A 20366-nucleotide genomic window follows, 5' to 3' on the forward strand; every position below is an offset into this window, starting at 1 on the left:
CTCGTAGTCACCACGACCATCGCGGCTGTTTAAATGGTGAGTGTTTTGCGGAATAAAACCAAAAAAATAATCTCTCCCTTCTTGTTATTTTGGTTGCCGATCGCTGCACCGGTCACTGTCTCAACCCACCGCATCCGTCCCCCCACCCCATACGACCGATGAAATGGACCGAAGAGAACAGAGACAAACAACAACAACAACACACCTCCAAATGATCCGGCATTTTAACCGCGTGAAAGCCACCCTTTGTTGGACTGACGAATAATTCACGTTTGTAAAATGGTGAGCTCAAGTGAGCTCAATCGGTGTTTCGCTTGAGTTATCCCCCATCCCCTCCCCACACTCCCCAACTTCCCAGCCTCCCTGCCCATCGCTCAACCCTCCCCCTAGGGCCCCCCCCTATCCCCCCCCATCCCCTCCCTCCAACCCCGCACCGGGCACCGGTCTCTTCACACCGCCTCGACGACACGTGACTCCCCGTTGGCTGACGCGGCTCCTTGTGCGGACTTCACTTCGCCTGTTGTGAACATGTGGGGAGGGGGGTGATGAGGGAGGGGGTGATGGGGGAGGGGGGTGATGGGGGAGGGGGTGACGGGGTGACGGGGGAGGGGGGTGATGGGGGAGGGGGTGATGGGGGAGGGGGTGATGAGGGAGGGGGTGATGGGGGAGGGGGTGATGGGGGAGGGGGGTGATGGGGAGGGGGTGATGAGGGAGGGGGTGATGGGGGAGGGGGTGATGGGGGAGGGGGTGATGGGGGAGGGGGGTGATGAGGGAGGGGGTGATGGGGGAGGGGGGTGATGGGGGAGGGGGTGATGAGGGAGGGGGTGATGAGGGGGGGTGATGAGGGAGGGGGTGATGGGGAAGGGGGTGATGAGGGAGGGGGTGATGGGGGAGGGGGGTGATGGGGGAGGGGGGTGATGGGGGAGGGGGTGATGGGGAAGGGGGTGATGAGGGAGGGGGTGATGGGGGAGGGGGGTGATGGGGAAGGGGGTGATGAGGGAGGGGGTGATGGGGGAGGGGGGTGATGGGGGTGATGGGGAAGGGGGTGATGGGGGAGGAGGGTGATGGGGGAGGGGGGTGATGGGGGAGGAGGGATGACGGAAGAGGAGGGGTGATGGGAGAGGGGGCGATAGGGGAGGAGGGGTGATAGGGGTGATGGGGCCGGGTTAATGGGGGTGATGCGGAAGGGGTGATGGGGTGGGGTGTTGGGGGATGGGTTGGTAGGGGAGGTTGAGGTAGGAAGTAAGGAGGGAGGGGGTGCACATCGCAGATTACTTTTGGGAGGCTGCGTGACCACTGGCCAGGCTCGTGCTACGCAGGGGTGCTTTCCACTGGGGGTCCCCCTAGGCCATACTGCAAGCAGGGGCTATGGCACGGTGCTTGAGAGGAGATTGATGTAATAATGTGCTTCAAACCAAACTAAACTTTTTCTTGTTATTGTAAGGCCCACTGAGCTATGTAGCGCTTTGTTAGAAACGACCTGGCCACAAGTGTTAGCTCAACGAAGTGGCTTATCATCAAATGTATAGCAGCCAACTACTCTAAACACGTGATGTTAATTCGATGCGTTGAGGGAAAAACTGGAGGACCCGAAGAAAAATCCACGCGACAACGGGGAGAGACACGCAAACTCCAAATATACAGCAGGCACCAGGGTCGGGATTGAACCCACAACCTCCTGCACACCAAGTGAGGTAGTTAACATCTCCCCACAGTGGGACCCCTATAATCGAGACGGTGCCTTTTGGTAGCATCGAATCAAACGTATCGGCGATTATTGACTGGAATCGTGACAATTCATCCTGAATGGCATCAAAGCGCTCTGCAATCTGCGGGTGATCCACCAAAACCTCCACTCGCGGCCCTACCTTTCCCAGAATCCTCCGCAGTGATCCCCACGTGATCATTGCCTTGCTTCGCTTTGGCGGAAGACTCCTCCCCCCCCGCCTTCGCCTCCTCCTGATTGGTCGCCGCGCCACCTTCCTCCCCCTCGGTGCTCGCTTCCTTCCCGCCTAAGGGGGACGCCTCCGCCTCCTCGGCCACCGCCGCCTCCCCATTGGCCGGCTCATCACGCGGCTCCGCCTCCGACGCCGCCCCGGACCCCGCCCCCCTCGTTTCCGTCACCGCCTCCTGCCCACCGCTGCCACCGCCACCGCTTGGTTTCTCCGTCGCCTCGGACGCCGTTTCTCCGTCTCCGTCGGTTTCTCCGTCGCCGCCGCCGCCGCCGTGTTTCCCGCCCGGCGTCCCCGCGTCGCCCGTCGGCGCCTCTCCCCCGCGCTGCGCCGTCGCCGGCTCGGCGTGGCCTTCATCCTCGCCGTCGCCCACCCCATTCTCGACGGACGCCACCTGCTCCTCCTCCTCCTCTTCCTTCTTCTTCTTCTCCTCGTCTTCTCCTGTCGTCGTCTCCCCCTCGTCGCCCTCCTCCTCCTCGTCGCCCTGCCGCTCCACCGCGGGTTTCTCCGAGCAGTTCACCTCTTTGTTGGAGATGGCCGCCGCGACATCGTTGGCCACTGTCTGCTCCTCCTCCGGCTTGGAGCCGCCGTCTTCCGGCTCCGCCTGCGACGCACAGCGACCGAGTCGGGAGCATGGGCGGACGACGTCGGCGTTTCGTCGGCGAGTCAACGCCGACAATTGAAAGTTGACATGCGTTGTATTTCACCGGGTTAAGGACCACTGAGGTCTAGAGGCTCTTTTTGTTTTCAGACGCGACCTGGCCGAAGATGATGGCTCAACGAGGTGGCTTATCGTCATCACGTGGAAATTTATAGCAGCCAAAATTACTCGAAAACACACGTTTCTAAATGTGGAGGGGAAAAAAAAAACAACGGAGGGCCCGGAGAGGGAGTCAACATCTCGCCACCGTGGCCGGCACTTGCCCTATTTGTCCAAGCTCTAGCGGTCCTCTACATATTAAGGAGTTTGTTGGCCAAGTGATGCGCTCGCACGTGGGAGGAGATTGAGGAAAAAAAGCCCGCGCGTGCGAGGTGGAAACACGCGATCCCATAGAGATGGGAACTTGTGTCGTACTCCACATTTGTTTTGCTGTACCACCATCTCCTGGTGAGCCCATGGTACGGCATCTCCTCAACGCACCACGAGAAGGGAGTCTCACAGGCATTTGAAGCAGAATATTTATACTGGAGGAATCCGATGAGCTAAGAAGCTCTTTTTTCACCGATGTACAGTAGGGGGCACGGGGGTCAGAACGTTACAACAACAGACAGTACAACAGACACGATAGGAGTGCAAATTGTAGGAAAGGTAAACAAGTCACTTTAACAAAATGTACAAATACAACTAAACTACTCTTTTTTTCTTACCAGGTAAGTCCCACTGGGCTATTAGCTTCATTTTCAGAAGGGAACTGCCCACAAAATGAAAGCGTGGCACGGGGAAATTGATAGTAGCAAAAATAATCTAAACGCATGTTTCGATTTAAAGCTTTCGTGACTGCAAGCATTAATCTTCTTTGGTTCTTTCGGTAAAGTCACGTAGAATGAGAATAAAATAATAAAATAAAATTACAATCAAATTCTCACGACGTTTCGGCCACAACACAAGCAGCCTTCTTCAGGTGAAAGAACAAAACTTTCACCTGAAGAAGGCTGCTTGTGTTGTGGCCGAAACGTCGTGAGAATTTTATTCTCACGACGTTGTGGCCGAAACGTCGTGAGAATTTTATTCTCACGACGTTTCGGCCACAACACAAGCAGCCTTCTTCAGGTGAAAGAACAAAACTTTCACCTGAAGAAGGCTGCTTGTGTTGTGGCCGAAACGTCGTGAGAATTTTATTGTTTTATTTTATTACTTTATTCTCATTCTTCGTGACTTTACCGAAAGAACCAAAGAAGATAAACGCATGCTGTTGTGTGTGTGTGTGCGTGAGATCCACCAACCCTTTCTGCTGCTCTCACAACGCTGGAGTACAGGCCACGTGCAACATAACCACCACCAGCGCTCGGGTGATAACAATCTCGTACGCAAATACGTGCTGAATGCACCCCATGCCGTCAGCGTGCTCTGTGTATTGTAGGTACCATGGACAGCGCTCATAGCGGTGGGGTGGGGGTGGGGTCCTAATGTCCAGTTTTCCAGGGATGTCACCACGCTGGGATTTATAGTGGTACGTCTTTGTCGCTAGCTGGCCCTGTTAAGCGATTATAATGAAGATGATGGTGATAATAATGATGATAATAATGCTGTGATAATGAATATGACGATGAATAACACGATGACCATCGGGAGCATATTTCGCAAATTAGATGCAGTTGTTCGATCGAGAAATCAGAGGCGTGGAGCCAGAGTTCAGTGTCCCTTGCTCGGTAGCCTGAAGAGGTGAGCCAGAACAAATTATGTTGAACGAGTGATATTGAACAGGTGAACCTGAACAGATAATATTGAACAGGTTGCATTGAACAGCTGATATTAAACAGGTGCGCCAGAACAGCTGATATATAACGGGGGGGGGGGGGGGGTGGGGGAGAGCCGACCTCTCACTAACGACGAGCGCCCGAGCTTCGCTCACCTGTTCAGGCTCACCTGTTCAGGCTCACCTGTTCAGGCTCGCCTGTTCAGGCTCGCCTGTTCAGGCTCGCCTGTTCAGGCTCACCTGTTCAGGCTCGCCTGTTCAGGCTCACCTGTTCAGGCTCACCTGTTCAGGCTCACCTGTTCAGGCTCACCTGTTCAGGCTCGCCTGTTCAGGCTCGCCTGTTCAGGCTCGCCTGTTCAGGCTCACCTGTTCAGGCTCACCTGTTCAGGCTCACCTGTTCAGGCTCACCTGTTCAGGCTCGCCTGTTCAGGCTCGCCTGTTCAGGCTCGCCTGTTCAGGCTCGCTGTTCAGGCTCGCCTGTTCAGGCTCGCCTGTTCAGGCTCGCCTGTTCAGGCTCGCCTGTTCAGGCTCGCCTGTTCAGGCTCGCCTGTTCAGGCTCGCCTGTTCAGGCTCGCCTGTTCAGGCTCGCCTGTTCAGGCTCGCCTGTTCAGGCTCGCCTGTTCAGGCTCGCCTGTTCAGGCTCGCCTGTTCAGGCTCGCCTGTTCAGGCTCGCCTGTTCAGGCTCGCCTGTTCAGGCTCGCCTGTTCAGGCGTGGATCTCGCCTGTTCAGGCTCACCTGTTCAGGCTCACCTGTTCGGTATCATCGATCTTATGAGTTGCATGGGTTAGGCTTTCACGGTCAATGTGATTCGCAATTAGTTTTTTTGTGGGTTCCAATAAACGTGGAGGTGTAATTATATGTATTTTTTTAAAATCTTCCTATAACCCCGCCACCACCCGACTGAGCCAATCGAATCAAGTTAAAAAGCGAAGCAAAATTTGTCAAAATCGACTCCTCCCCCCTCCCCCTACCTCCTCCATCCTCCTCCTCCCCCTCCCCTCCTCCCTCCCTCCCTCCCCCAGGTGTGCTGATAAACCGAATCAATCGGCGTATTTGCCCATCGCGTGACAACCTGATTGGCTCTGTCGAGTAGCGGATGGTTATAATCTGTTTTACATTATACACGACATACCAATATTGAACCCGAAAGAGAATACCAACTGTGAACGGGATCTGATTAGTGTGGATCGGGCACCGTGGGCTGTGACTGTGAGGAAGGACATTACGACGTGCCCGTTCATCGATAGATCGATTAAAAATCGATCATTATGCTCATGGTATGCAACATAATCGAGTCACGTGCGTGAGAATAGAATATTACATTGTAAACGAAATGCGTATTTTATTTGTGTGTTTTTTATGCTTGCCTTATGGGAGGGCTTCCATACAGCAGTAGATTGACAATGGTTGATAATGATGGTTATGCAATTGTAATGATGATGATGTTACATTTTCAAGGATGACAGAAATAAAACTGTAGGAATGACAAAAAAAGACACGACACGCATCTCAAACGTCACGGTGAAATCAGGACCCCCCACCCCCCCCCCCCCCCAAAAAAAATATATAAAAATGTTGATTCTCAAATGGAAATTCGACTCTCACGAGAGTCGTGCCAAATCATCAAGGCACCAGGGAGCTGGCGGATCGTTGCATTCTGATTGAGCCCCGTCCCGACACAGCTCGGATTAGAGCTAGTGGCAGACACACCCTGACGAATCCATACCCTAGACCCAGACACAGCCATCGCCCATATCCAGACATAACCCATACCCAGACATAATCTATACCTAGACCTAACACAGACTCTGACATAGCCAAGACCCCTACCTAACCGAGACACAGACATAACCTAGATCCTAACCTAAACAAAACCCTGACAAAACCCAGACCCTAACACAGACCAAGCCTAGACCCAGACACAGCCAGACCCAGATTCGAACCCAGACGGAGCCCAGACCCAGACGCAGACCTATCCCATATCTAACCCAGACACATACCTAACCCAGACACATACCTAACCCAGACACAGACCTAACCCAGACACAGACCTAACCCAGACACAGACCTAACCCAGACACAGACCAGCCCATTCCTAACCCAGACACATACCTAACCCAGACACAGACCTAACCCAGACACAGACCTAACCCAGACACAGACCAGCCCATTCCTAACCCAGACACATACCTAACCCAGACACAGACCTAACCCAGACTCAGACCAGCCCATTCCTAACCCAGACACATACCTAACCCAGACACAGACCTAACCCAGACACAGACCTAACCCAGACACAGACCTAACCCAGACACAGACCTAACCCAGACACAGACCTAACCCAGACACAGACCTAACCCAGACACAGACCTAACTCAGACACATACCTAACCCAGACACGGCCCTAACTTAGACACGGACCTAACCCAGTCCCCAACACAGACCGAGACCCAACCTAGACCGGGACTCTGACCCAGACCGAGCTCAGACCCAGACCCACACCTCGCCCAGAACGATCCCAGACCTAACCCATACCCAGACCTAACCCAGACACGGACCTAATTCAGAGGAGACCCAGACCTAACCCCGAGGCAGCCCGAGCGCTGATCCTCGTCTGCCCGGCGAAGCGCCACGCCCTGAACCCCCTCCCCCCGCCGCCCCCCACCCCGCGCCCCTCCCCTCTCGCGTGGAAATCTACCGTGGTGCCCACCACCACCACCACCGCACGAATCCTCTCCCGTAGCCCGCCCTTCCGTTGTTAACGAGCAACTGTGGAGCGTCTGCGCGGCACACTTTGGCGTGGTTGGTGTGGCCGCCTTTAGTCTCGCATCGCCTGCAAGGGGTGTGCGTTTAAGGCTGAGTCGACCTAGGGGACCGGTTCAGATATCACCCGCGGCTGACGGTGGCCGTCGGCGGGAATCGAACTTATGCTGGGCCGTGTTCACGGCGCAATGCGCCAATCACTGATACACCGCTCCCCACGCGCGCACACACTCACAGAGACGTACACACACTCCCACAGACACACGCAGAAATATACGTAGACATATCATAGTGTTACCCACAAACATACACCCATACACACCCAATTAAACAAAGGCAAAGATAAAGGTCCCCCGTATAGCCTTAACAGACTGTTGGGGCAAGTGCTGTTAGCGAGCACCTACGAGGGCCGGCACGGCATACGAGGTGGTGGGTGGCCAGCACCACGCCCAGCTGCCTTTGTGCTGATGTTTTTTTTTACACACTGCATCACGTACACTACTCATTTGAGTCTCAGTCGACCTAGGGGAGGCCCAGGACCGGTTCAGATAATCGTCACTCGGGTCGCCTGCTTCTGCAATATCGCTACACCTGACATACAAACACAGACACGTACAGACACTCACAGACACACCTACAATCCTTTCCCCCAAACCGTCATTTGACCAACCCAGGCTCGCCGTACGATAAGAGAGAGAGAGGGGGAGAAAAAATTCCGACAATTGATTTGAAATTCAACTCGCACACACACGCGCGCCACTCCTCCAAGCTTCCACAGCAACAGCAGCATCATCAGAATCATTATCATCATTAGCAGCAGCATCATAATTAGTAGCAGTATCCTGATAATCATCAGCAGCACCATCATTGTCATCGTTCGCAGCATCATGATGATCATCATCAGCAGCAATATCACCAGCATCTGCATCTCTATCCTGAGCAGCAACAGCAGCATCATCAGAAGCATTATCATCATCAGCAGCATCATTAGCATCATCATTATTATCATCAGCAGCAGCATCATTGTCAACATTCGCAGCATCATTACGATCATCATCAGTAGCAATATCACCAGCATCAGCATCTCTATCATCAGCAACAGCAGCAGCAGCAGCAGGAAAAGCTGTCCGTCTGCCTGCACTATACACCCGTGGCTCAAGTCGAACCCGACATTCAACGTGTGCGGTCACCGTTCAGTTGAACCCAGGGGGACGACCCCCGCTGATGATGGCACACAATGCCCGGCTCCACGGCGCGTGACCGTGCAATGTAATTGGCGCGTACATCGCCAGTCTCTCGTCGTGTTCTTTTTATTCTCTTGTTGCTCTTCTCATCAAATGCCAATCGTTTGTTAACGATTCGCATTGAAACACGCGGAACACGTCTTTAATATTTGTATAAATAATAATATTTTTCAATCCCAACGACATCGCCGAACAAATTTTTTTTCTCTTGCCCCCACTCCAGCCAAAATATAAATCCCGGCGGAATATTAATAATGATTCATTATTCATACCGTCAAGATATAATTGCGTTGCACCTTTCATCATCATTCCCAGCATCACCACCGGCACCAACATCAACACCATCATCATCATCATACATCCGTCATATAAACGCTTGTTAATTATTGTACGTATGTTTATATATATATTCCACAACAACAGCAACACAGATGATGATCATAACGCTGTACGCTCGGCGTGCGGGAATACAGCGATGGAGAAGGACGCGCTGTGATGATGAGTGCAGCAGTAGCAGCAGCTGTAGCAGCAGCAGAAGCAGCAGCAGCAGCTGTAGCAGAAGCATCAGCAGCACGGTACCTGCTTGTTTCGTTTCATGCAACACAGCATCGCGACTGCACGGTCGTTGCGCGTTTTTCGTCGTCTGTTCTACAATGGCAAAGCAGCAACGTATTTTATTGTGCTTGTAATGTTAAATATTCTATCTTCGGATGATCCAGCCCAGTCAGTCGGTCAGTCGGCCCAGTCCTTCCTCCTGCTCCTCCTCCTCCTCCTCTCTCTCTCTGGCTCACTAATTTCTCTGCCGCCACCACGCCCTGGGTTTTCTTATCTTGCGGGGGGTGGAAGGGGGGCCGTGGTGGGGCTGGGGGTCGTGGATTGGGTGGTGGTGGAGGAGGGTGGGTGGGGGTGTGGGACGAGGGTGGGGTTAAGGGGGGTGGGGACTGGCGGTGAACACGTTAAGCAAATCAATAAATCAAATTAAGATACCCCCAACCCGCAGCCCCCCCCCCCCCCCCCGTCGAGCCTATAGCCCCCACTCAATCCGCCCACCTTACTCCGATAAAGATCCTCCACTCCACCACCACCACCCCGCGTAGCCTTAACAGACTGCTGGGGCAAAAGCCGTAAGCGAGCGCCTACGAAGGCACCTCCGATTAGCGCCGTTGGCCACGTACGGTGCGAAAGAAGGCCAACATGCACGCACGCATGCATTAGAGGGCCGGCACGGCACGCAAAAGGGTGGGTGGCCAGCACCGCGCCCGGCCGCCTTTGTCTCCCTAAGCAGCGACGTTTACTCCACACTCATTCGAGGCTGAGTCAACCTAGGGGGGAGGAACGGGACCGGTTCAGATTATCGCCACTGGTGGTGACGATGGTGGTAGGGCTGTGCGTTAACCATAGCGCCACCGCTCCCCCACCGACACGCACACAGAGAGACAGGCGCGCAGGGGGCGGGGGACAGCGAAAGAAGGGAGCAGAGGAAGGGGAGGGGAGGGATCAAGCGGAGGAGGGGGGATCGAGAGGGGGAGGGGGGTCGAGAGGGGGAGGGGGATCTAGAGGGGGATCGAGAGGGGGAGGGGGATCGAGAGGGGGAGGGGGGTCGAGAGGGGGAGGGGGATCTAGAGGGGGAGGGGGATCGAGAGGGGGAGGGGGGTCGAGAGGGGGAGGGGGATCGAGAGGGGGAGGGGGATCGAGAGGGGGAGGGGATCGAGAGGGGGGGGGGATCGAGAGGGGGAGAGGGGTCGAGAGGAGGAGGGGGGTCGAAAGGGGGAAGGGGATCGAGAGGGGGGTCGAGAGGGGGAGGGGGATCGAGAGGGGGAGGGGGATCGAGAGGGGGAGGGGATCGAGAGGGGGAGGGGGATCGAGAGGGGGAGGGGGGTCGAGAGGGGGAGGGGGATCGAGAGGGGGAGGGGGATCGAGAGGGGGAGGGGATCGAGAGGGGGAAGGGGATCGAGAGGGGGGGGGATCGAGAGGGGGAGAGGGGTCGAGAGGAGGAGGGGGGTCGAAAGGGGGAAGGGGATCGAGAGGGGGGTCGAGAGGGGGAGGGGGATCGAGAGGGGGAGGGGGATCGAGAGGGGGAGGGGATCGAGAGGAGGAGGGGATCGAGAGGGGGAGGGGGATCGAGAGGGGGAGGGGATCGAGAGGAGGAGGGGATCGAGAGGGGGAGGGGGATCGAGAGGGGGAGGGGGATCGAGAGGAGGAGGAGATCGAGAGGGGGAGGGGGTCGAGAGGGGGAGGGGGGATCGAAAAGGGGAGGGGGGATCGAGAGGGGGAGGGGGTCGAGAGGGGGAGGGGGATCGAGACGGGGAGGGGGATCGAGAGGAGGAGAGGCTCGAGAAGGGGAGGGGGGTCGAGAGGTTGAGGGGAGGTCGAGAGGAGGAGGAAGGGGTTGGGGGAGCAGCAGGCCCTGGTGAATACAGAATTTGCGGCAGTAGCAGCAGTCATAAAAGACGACGCCAGCCCGATCCCAGCCACAGCCACCTCCGCCCCCACGCTCCTCGCTCGGCGCGCATGCGCCCGGCGCGCCGCCACGCACGCGCGTGCGTGATGGTGGGCTGGGGAGACGGGGGGGGGAAGAGGAGGGTGGAAGAGGATGGTGCAGAGGGAATGGAGGAGCGTGGTGATGGGAGGATGGAGGGAGGAGGGTGGTGATGGGAGGATGGAGGAGAGAGGAGGGAGGAGGATGGTGATGGGTGGAGGATGGAGGAGGGTGGTGATGGGAGGATGGAGGATGGAGGGGGGTGGTGATGGGTGGATGGAGGAGGATGGTGATGGGAGAATGGAGGAGAAAGGAGGCTTGTGATGGGTGGATGGAGGAGGGTTGTGATGGGTGGATGGAGGAGGGAGGAGGGTGGTGATGGGAGGACGGAGGAGAAAGGAGGGTGGTGATGGGTGGATGGAGGAGGATGGTGATGGGGGATGGAGGATGGAGGAGGGTGGTGATGGGAAGATGGAGGATGGAGGATGGTGGTGATGGGTTGACGGAGGATGAAGGAGGGTGGTGATGGGAGGATGGAGGAGGGAATAGGATGGTGATGGGAGGATGGAGGAGGGAGGAGGATGGTGACGGGAGGATGGAGGAGGGTGGTAATGGGAGGATGGAGGAGGCAGGAGGATGGACTCCCCCCGCACCTCAGATAAGCACGGTTGGCCTTGTACGGTGCGAAAGAAGTTCAACACACCGCACATACATCAGATGAAGACGTGCCTGCGAGCGAGCGGTGCATCACACTGTGTCAGACGACGTGGCCCCTCATAAGCTGTGGTTGCAGAACTACCCCGGTAGCCACATCCACGGCGCCACCTTACCCCCCTCGTATAGCCCCCCCCCCCCCCCCCCCCCAGGTACGAATCTTAAGTCAGCCAAGCTGGAATTAGCCAAATGAAGTGAACAACTTCAAAAAATGATGTTTTGTTTTTTTACGCGTGTGTGTGTGCAGTTGTCTGGGGAGCGGTAGTGTAGCGGTTAGCGCGCTGCGCTACTAACCTGGTAACCCGGGTTCGATTCCCGTTCACGGCCACCAACACCGGTGACGATTATCTGAACTGGTCCTGGGCCTCCCCTAGGTTGACTCAGCCTCAAATGAGTACCTGGTACGGTGTGTAAACATCGCCACTGGGGAGACAACTGCGGCCGGGAGTGGTGCTGGCCAACCACCGCCTCGTGTGCCGTGCCGGCCTTCATTGGTCATAGGTGATACTCGCTAACAGCACTTGCACCAATAGTATGTTAAGGCTATACGGGGATCTTTGTCCTTGTCTTTTTATATGAATGCTGTGACCACCAACCGGTTGACATTGATTCGCGTGTCACGTGTATTCAATGCCTGGGTCGGGTCGAGGATGGTTTACGACAGATCATGAACCCAAAAGGAACCAACTGGAAATTGCGTAAACATTATTTTCCATAATTCACAATCGGTTTCCTTCGGCTTAGGTCGCGTGAAACGTAATCTGTGTGTCGTGAACCCTCCTCCAACCGACGCAGCCCATTTCGTGACACTTTTATCACCCAAAAAAAACCTAAATTTATGAATCCTCAGTCATGAAAAACCGTACGTTGATCAATGATTTAACATATTTAATCTTAATTCTAGATTTGAAGCTTTCGTGACTGCAAGTCACCTACCGAAAAAAAACAAAGACTACATTTAATATTCTTAGCTCTTTCGGTAAAGTCACGTTGAAGTGAAACAATAAAATAATAAAATGTATATATAAAACAATAAAAATTCTCACGACGTTTCGACCAAAACACAAGCGGTCGTCATCAGGTGTGTCGGTTTGCATTAATTTATTTATTTTCAAACGGTGTATTTATTTATTTATAAAAACGTCAGCACCACGCGCAGCGATTTGACAGTTTATTGAGAAGGACTAGTCCATATATGTTCTGAAAAGAGGAGGGGGGGAGACGAAAATTAATGTATGCTGTCTGAAAGCCACCGTAAGCGTGAACAATCAATTAAGACCTGAAATGGTTTATCAAATCCTTCCAATGATTGCTAAGCCAGAATCCATCTTCTCGATTGAAATTGTCTCTGTGCTTGTATATGTGGATAGCCTCATGAACGAATCTCTCATGGTAGCCAGATGGCTTACAAAGAACCTCTGTCTTGGAAAAGTCAATGTCATGTGAGCCTACTGAATTATAACAGTGATCTACCACGGCCGAGGTGTTGGTCCTACCGTGTTTAAGGTCTGCTTTGTGTTCACGAAAGCGGTCCGAGACATGGCGTTTGGTTTCTCCAATGTAACTACTACCACAGAGGCAACTTAGTTTGTAGACACCAGGGTACTGTATGTCCGGAATCACATCTTTTGCAGACGGAACCAGATCACGGATTTTATGTAATGTGTTGAAACGGACCTGGATCTTGTGTTTATTCAAGATTTTGGAGATCTTTTTTGTGATCCCCGCAATGTAGGGTAAAGTGATGGTTTTGAAAGGCTCCTCAAGAGGGTCCTTCTTCATGGTTTGAGTGATAACTTTGCGGATTGTATAGTCGGAGTAACCATTAGCCTTAAGAGCTTGGTGTACGTGCTTGAGTTCACTGCCTATGTGTTCCTGATCGGATATGCATTGGGCTCTATGGTACAGAGTCTTGATGAGATAATTCTTTTGTGATGGATGGTGGTGGGAATCCGGTTTCAGATAAGCATCCGTATGGGTATCTTTCCTGTAGACAGAGTGGCTCATTGAACCATCAGGTCTCTTTTTTATTAGGACATCCAAAAAAGGTAGCTTGCCATATATTTCGACTTCCATGGTAAATCTGATGGCTGGGTGTATGGAATTGATGTGGTCGAAAAATTGGTCTAGAGCAGGCAGGCCATGTGGCCAGATGACAAAAGTGTCATCCACGTACCTCTTCCATAAGGTTGGGCGCAGAGTGGCAGTCTGGATGGCGTCAGTCTCAAATTTCTCCATGAAAATGTTAGCTATAACCGGAGATAGGGGGGAGCCCATTGGGGTGCCCTCAGTTTGTTTGTAGAAAGTTCCATTCCAAGTGAAGTATGTATTGGTTAAACAGTGTCTCACCAGGGGGGGTACCTCAGTGTTTAGTCAAGACTCTGTACCATAGAGCCCAATGCATATCCGACCAGGAACACATAGGCAGTGAACTCAAGCACGTACACCAAGCTCTTAAGGCTAATGGTTACTCTGACTATACAATCCGCAAAGCTATCACTCAAACCATGAAGAAGGACCCTCTTGAGGAGCCTTTCAAAACCATCACTTTACCCTACATTGCGGGGATCACAAAAAAGATCTCCAAAATCTTGAATAAACACAAGATCCAGGTCCGTTTCAAAACATTACATAAAATCCGTGATCTGGTTCGGTCTGTAAAGGATGTGATTCCGGACATACAGTACCCTGGTGTCTACAAACTAAGTTGCCTCTGTGGTAGTAGTTACATTGGAGAAACCAAACGCCATGTCTCGGACCGCATTCGTGAACACAAAGCAGACCTTAAACACGGTAGGACCAACACCTCGGCCGTGGCAGATCATTGTTATAATTCAGTAGGCTCACATGACATTGACTTTTCTAAGACAGAGGTTCTTTGTAAGCCATCTGGCTACCATGAGAGATTCGTTCATGAGGCTATCCACATATACAAGCACAGAGACAATTTCAACCGAGAAGATGGATTCTGGATTAGCAATCATTGGAAGGATTTGATAAACCATTTCAGGTCTTAATTGATTGTTCACGCTTACGGTGGCTTTCAGACAGCATACATTAATTTTTCGTCTCCCCCCTCCTCTTTTCAGAACATAGATGGACTAGTCCTTCTAAATAAACTGCCAAATCGCTGCGCGTGGCGCTGACGTTTTTTTTATAAATAAATGAATACACCGTTTGAAAATAAATAAATTAATGCAAACCGACACACCTGATGACGACCGTTTGTGTTATGGTCGAAACGTCGTGAGAATTTTTATTGTTTTATATATATTTTATTATTTTATTGTTTCCCTTCAACGTGACTTTACCGAAAGAGCTAAGAATATGAATTACTGCAGTCACGAAAGCTTTAAATCAAAACTGCATTTAATCTTGCCCACCTGTAGCTTTGCCACAAATATCCCATGCAGATACATGATCTTTGTTTTCCTCGAAGGGCTCTTGTCTGTATTTACGTTTTTCAAAGTTCACCCTTTCGGTGTTTCTTGATTATTAGCCACTGGTATACAGGAGGTCGTGAGTTCGATACCGATCCAGACGCCTGCTGTATATTTGGAGTTTGCAGTGTCTCTCTCTCCCCGTAGCCTCGTGGATTTTTTCCGGGTTCTCTGGTTCCCCCCCCCCCCCCCACACACACATTTAGAATCAACATTACGGGTTTAGAGTATTTGACAGCTGGTATAAATGTCCACGTGATAAGCCACTTTGTTAAGCATATAATTTGTGGCCAGATCGCTTCCGAAAAAGAGCTACATTTCGGCTCAGTGGACCTTGCCTGGTGAATTATTTTTTTAAATAGTCGAAGAAATCAATTCCTCCCAAGTTATTGGGATTTAAAGCAGAGCTACATCCTCCTGCATGGATTCGTCTCGCCTCCCGTGTTAGACCAACGAACAAAACCAAAAGGCGAACAGTGCATAGGAAATGCAAATATCAAACCATCAGGAATAGGTTTTACCCTTTTAACTGGCACAAAAACTGACACCTTTATTCAAGGCATCATGTTTGCAATAAACACAACACAAGCAGTCAAAATGCAAACAAAAAAGATAACTCTGATAATGATATGCACTCTTCTTGAATTTGATTGGTCCACACCCGAGACGGCTTTTCTTAGAGCCTAGTCTCCATTGGCGTTGGACCAGAAGACGCCAAAAGGCTTACTTTTTGTCGCCGTTCTCCTGGTCTAACACTGGCGGTGAGACAAGGCGATGGAGGAGGAGGCTTGTCTCTGCTGTAGCTTCGATCAGTTCTCAAAGACCGCATGCACATTGCTATCAAATCACGTTTCGTGCGCACGTTTTACCACGCGGATCGTATAGACTTGACGGTGCTGTGCGTCTGTTCGGTGTTTGAACATCCGAACGCCCTCCCGTGCTGTTAGTGCCGACAAAGGCTTACAGGCCTATTACGTTTCCATCGATCTTTTTTTTTTGACACCGGCAAAAAAGGGGGTCTCGTTGATATCAAACAGCATCCGTTCAGAGAGAACTTAAAAATTGGGCAACCAGTCCGGACGCTTGCCAGATTAAAACGTGGGTTCTGTAAAGTGCAATATGTTGTTGAGTTGCATGCGGAGGGTGAAACGCAGGGAAGGAAATATATTTATGCATTCACTCACTGATGTGCCAGCGTGCTGCTGTGCTGTACGTACGCATGTTGAACTTCATTCGGACCGCACGTACACAACCGCGCTCATCGGAGGCTATGGAAGAGAGGGTGAATGGGATTCGCGTGCCGTTGAGAGAGAACTCGTGCCGCATGGACCTGCCTTTGAACAGACAACGTACGAGAGAGACGAGAGAGACATCGACAGAGAGAGACGGAGAGAGACGCGCGCACACACACGGAGAGAAAATGCCTCGAATAGATTTGAAACTCATCTCGTGGCTGATGTCATTATGATGTCAGCGTGGTGGGCATTAGATGATTACTTTTCATTTCAGCCGCGGTTAGACGAATAGTCCCTACTCCTTCCCGCAGGCTGGACATCAGCATAAGCAGCAAGCAGTGAAATCAACGATGACTAATTATAGGAACGATGCTGATGGAAAATTCTCCGGAAATGGAGCGATGAGGTCATCTGAAATTGATCGCGAAGGGATGGCGACGGCGTGGGGAGGTTGCATCTAGCAGTGGACAGACCATGGCTGCTGCTGCTGATAATGACATAAATTCGGATATTGTTGTATAATGAAGTTGATTACAGTAAATGTTGAATGGATGACGATTATTTGTATTATTTATGGATATTTATGCATGGATAATAATGATAATTATACATACAGGCAGACCTCTTATAGCGCTGTCTCTTATAACGCTGTTTCGTGATCGAGTTGATGAATGGATTATTATGATTACGGTGTTGATTATTATGCATATCGGTGAATGGATAACGATGATCGTGATGATATATTTATTGATGGATGATCATTGTTGACGATGGCTATTGATGTATGATGTCGACAATGATGCTTTGATGATGTTGACGATGATGACGATGTGAGGAGAGTTTCATGCAGCAGCGCGTGAGTGATGGAAGGCTGAAAGAAGAGCCACAGCAGATTTAGAGTGTATGTGCTGTTCCGTTATTGGGCCTTTCTCTGTGTGTAGGGGTTGGTGGGGGGGGGGGGTCTCGCCCATTTAGGAATGGGATGCTTTCAACTGAGAAGGATTTGCAATTGTCGGAACAACAAGAAGAAGCAGATATTCCGTAAATCGGTTTGTAAGCTAAACACAACAACAACAGACACTCACCCGAGCAGAGTTGTGAACGGTTTGAGATCCTGCGGAATGGCGATGATCGGATAAGGATCATGTCCGTTGTGCGATGTGCATCGTGCAGGGGGTCATTTTACGGCGTGGGTTTGGCATTGTGCAACGTCTGGTGTACATTGTACACGGGGCAGAGGTGCATCGCACATCATGGATTTGACGATGTCAAATATCCACTGCACAATGTACATAACGCAGGGTGCTTTGTACATCATCGCCTAGTACAATATACAATGTCCACTGCACAATGTACATAACGCGGGGCGCATTGTAAACCACGTGTTGCACATTGCACAACACGCACAATGCAGCGCACAGCATACGATGGCCAATGCACAAACGCACAACCATGCCCCGTGTACAATGTACGTCGCACATTTGAACAACGTTCAATGCGCATTGCATTGCACGTTGACCAACGTGCACGATTGCCGAGCGACAAGGGCGCGTCGCCCAGCGTGGGGGTCTGGGGCGCGGTCGCTATCGATCCCTCTCCCACCCCGCCCCCCAGATCCTCCCGACCCCCCCCCCCTGGCCCCACCCCTCCCCCGCCCCCCCCTTCCCCCGCCCCCGCCCCCCGTGGAGGGTAGCGTGGTGCTTCCTCTCTCAGCCACTGACCCTCGCCGCGGGAGACGCGGCCGCTAATTGTCGGGTGCGATTGAGACGCGCCGCGGGGAGTCGCGAGCCAACGGGTGGGGAGTGTGGGGGGGGAAGTGTGGATGGAAGTGGGGAGAGGAGTGGGGGGGGGAGTGGGGGGGGAGTGGGGGAGGAGTGGGGGGTTATATTGCATCGCAAAGTGCTGAGCGCGCGTCCCGGGGCTAGTAAATTGTGTCAGTGGGTGTGTGCGTATGTGTGTCAGTGGGTGTGTGTGTTAGTGGGTGTGTGTGTCAGTGGGTGTGTGTGTTAGTGGGTGTGTGTGTCAGTGGGTGTGTGTTAGTGGGTGTGTGTTAGTGGGTGTGTGTGTCAGTGGGTGTGTGTTAGTGGGTGTGTGTGTCAGTGGGTGTGTGTTAGTGGGTGTGTGTCAGTGGGTGTGTGTGTTAGTGGGTGTGTATGTCAGTGGGTGTGTGTGTCAGTGGGTGTGTGTGTCAGTGGGTGTGTGTGTTAGTGGGTGTGTGTGTCAGTGGGTGTGTCAGTGGGTGTGTGTGTGTCAGTGGGTGTGTGTGTGTCAGTGGGTGTGTGTGTCAGTGTGTGTGTCAGTGGGTGTGTGTTAGTGGGTGTGTGTGTCAGTGGGTGTGTGTGTCAGTGTGTGTGTCAGTGGGTGTGTGTGTCAGTGGGTGTGTGTGTCAGTGTGGGGAGCGGTGGTGTAGCGGTTTGCGCGCTGCGCTACAAAGCTGGCGACCCGAGTTCGATTCCCACTCACGGCCAACACCCAGTGACGATGATGTAAACCAGTCCTGGGCATCCCCTAGGTCGACTCAGCCTCAAATGGCTACCGGGTGTGGAGTATAAACATCGCCACGCAGGAGACAAAGGCGGTCGGGCGTGGTGCTGGCCACCCACCCTGTCCTATACCGCTCCTACCTTCATAGGTGCTCGCTAACAGCACTTGCCCCAACAGCTTGTCAAGGCTAGACGGGGGATATTGTGTGAGTGTCACTGTAGTGGATATGGTTTTGTGTGTGTGTGTATGGGGAGCGGCGGTGTCGTGGTTACCGTAATCGGGCGAGTTCAATTCGGGGTCAACGTCAGCGCCAAAGATTCGACCCAGCCCTGCGCCTCCTCAACCTGGATCAACCCCAGCCTAAAATGTGCGCTTTGTGTGAAATGTCGGCACCGCGGAGACAAAGGTGGCCGGGCATGGCGCTGTCCTACACACAAACCCCCTGTGCTGAGCCAACCTTAATAGGTGCTCGCTAACAGGAAGGGCCTGGGTAAATTTGTAGTGTGCATGCGTGTGTGCTAAGTGCTGCACCCGTGGGAATCAAAGGCAATGAAATTTACAGCGAAGTGTGTGTGAGTGTGTGAGTGTGTGTGTGTGAGTGTGTGTGTGAGTGTGTGTGTGAGTGTGTGAGTGTGTGTGAGTGTGTGAGTGTGTGTTTGGGGGAGCGGTAGTGTAGCGGTTAGCGTGCTGCGCTATGAACCTGGCGACCCGGGTTCGATTCCCGCTCACGGCCAAGACCAGTGACGATTATCTGAACCGGTCCCGGGCCTCCCCTAGGTCGACTCAGCCTCAAATGAGTACCTGGTGCGGTGTGTAAACATCGCCACTAGGGAGACAAAGGCGGTCGGGCGTGGTGCTGGCCACCCACCCCCTCGTGTACCGTTCCGGCCTTCATAGGTGCTCGCTAACAGCACTTGCCCTTACAGTCTGTTACAGGCTATATGGGGGATCTTTGTCTTTGTGTGTGTGAGTGTGTGTTTGGGGGAGCGGTAGTGTGGCGGTTAGCGCGCTGCGCTATGAACCTGGCGACACGGGTTAGATTCCCGCTCACGGCCAACACCAGTGATGATTATCTGAACCGGTCGTGGGCCTCCCCTAGGTCGACTCAGCCTCAAATGCGGTGTGTAAACATCGCCACTAGGGAGACAAAGGCGGTCGGGCGTGGTGCTGGCCACCCACCCCCTCGTGTACCGTTCCGGCCTTCATAGGTGCTCGCTAACAGCACTTGCCCCTACAGTCTGTTAAGGCTATATGGGGGATTTTTTTTATCTTTGTTGTAGGGGGGAGCGGTAGTGTAGGGGTTAGCGCGATGCGCTACGAACCTAGCGACCCGGATTCGATTCCCGCTCACGGCCAACACCCAGTGACGTTTATCTGAACCGGTCCTCAAATGAGTACCTGGTGCGATGTGTAAACATCGCCACTGGGGAGATAAAGGCGTCCGCGCGTTGTCTTTGCCACCCACCCCCGCTAACAGCACTTGCCCTCAAAGTCTGTTAAGGCTACACGGGGGATTTTTGTCTTTGTATTCCCCAGCCACCGCATGTCCAAGAAGCTTCTATTTGGCCGGATAGAGGGGGGCTAAGACGGGCGTGGCACGGACTAGAGAAGAGATGGAGTGATGTGGTACAGGAGGA

At 52.9% G+C, this 20366-nt stretch overlaps 1 protein-coding gene across 1 annotated transcript; it reads right to left on the bottom strand.

Annotated features, from left to right (window-relative positions):
* Nucleotides 1–409: 409 nt before the first annotated feature.
* LOC116948160 (uncharacterized) lies at nt 410–9187 on the bottom strand. Its single transcript, XM_032964582.2, has 3 exons — nt 8957–9187; nt 1869–2556; nt 410–517 (listed from the first exon to the last, which is right to left on the bottom strand). Exons 1-3 carry the CDS (start codon nt 8984–8986, stop codon nt 450–452), a joined length of 786 nt encoding a protein of 261 aa, XP_032820473.1. The 5' UTR covers nt 8987–9187; the 3' UTR covers nt 410–449.
* Between the last annotated feature and the right edge of the window lie 11179 nt (nt 9188–20366).

Source organism: Petromyzon marinus, chromosome 32 (assembly GCF_048934315.1).
Source record: "Petromyzon marinus isolate PM22_M1 ecotype Great Lakes invasive population chromosome 32, UKy_Petmar_22M1.pri1.0, whole genome shotgun sequence".
Taxonomy (NCBI): Eukaryota; Metazoa; Chordata; class Hyperoartia; order Petromyzontiformes; family Petromyzontidae; genus Petromyzon; species Petromyzon marinus.

Excerpts from the sequence above, each read along its gene's own strand:
- LOC116948160 (XM_032964582.2), bottom strand. The coding sequence starts at position 8,986 with ATGCTGTGTTGCATGAAACGAAACAAGCAG. Across the intron at positions 2,557-8,956 it reads GCATGAAACGAAACAAGCAG|GCGGAGCCGGAAGACGGCGG; the intron begins GTACCGTGCTGC and ends TGTGCGTCGCAG. Across the intron at positions 518-1,868 it reads TGCGGAGGATTCTGGGAAAG|GCGAAGTGAAGTCCGCACAA; the intron begins GTAGGGCCGCGA and ends TGTTCACAACAG.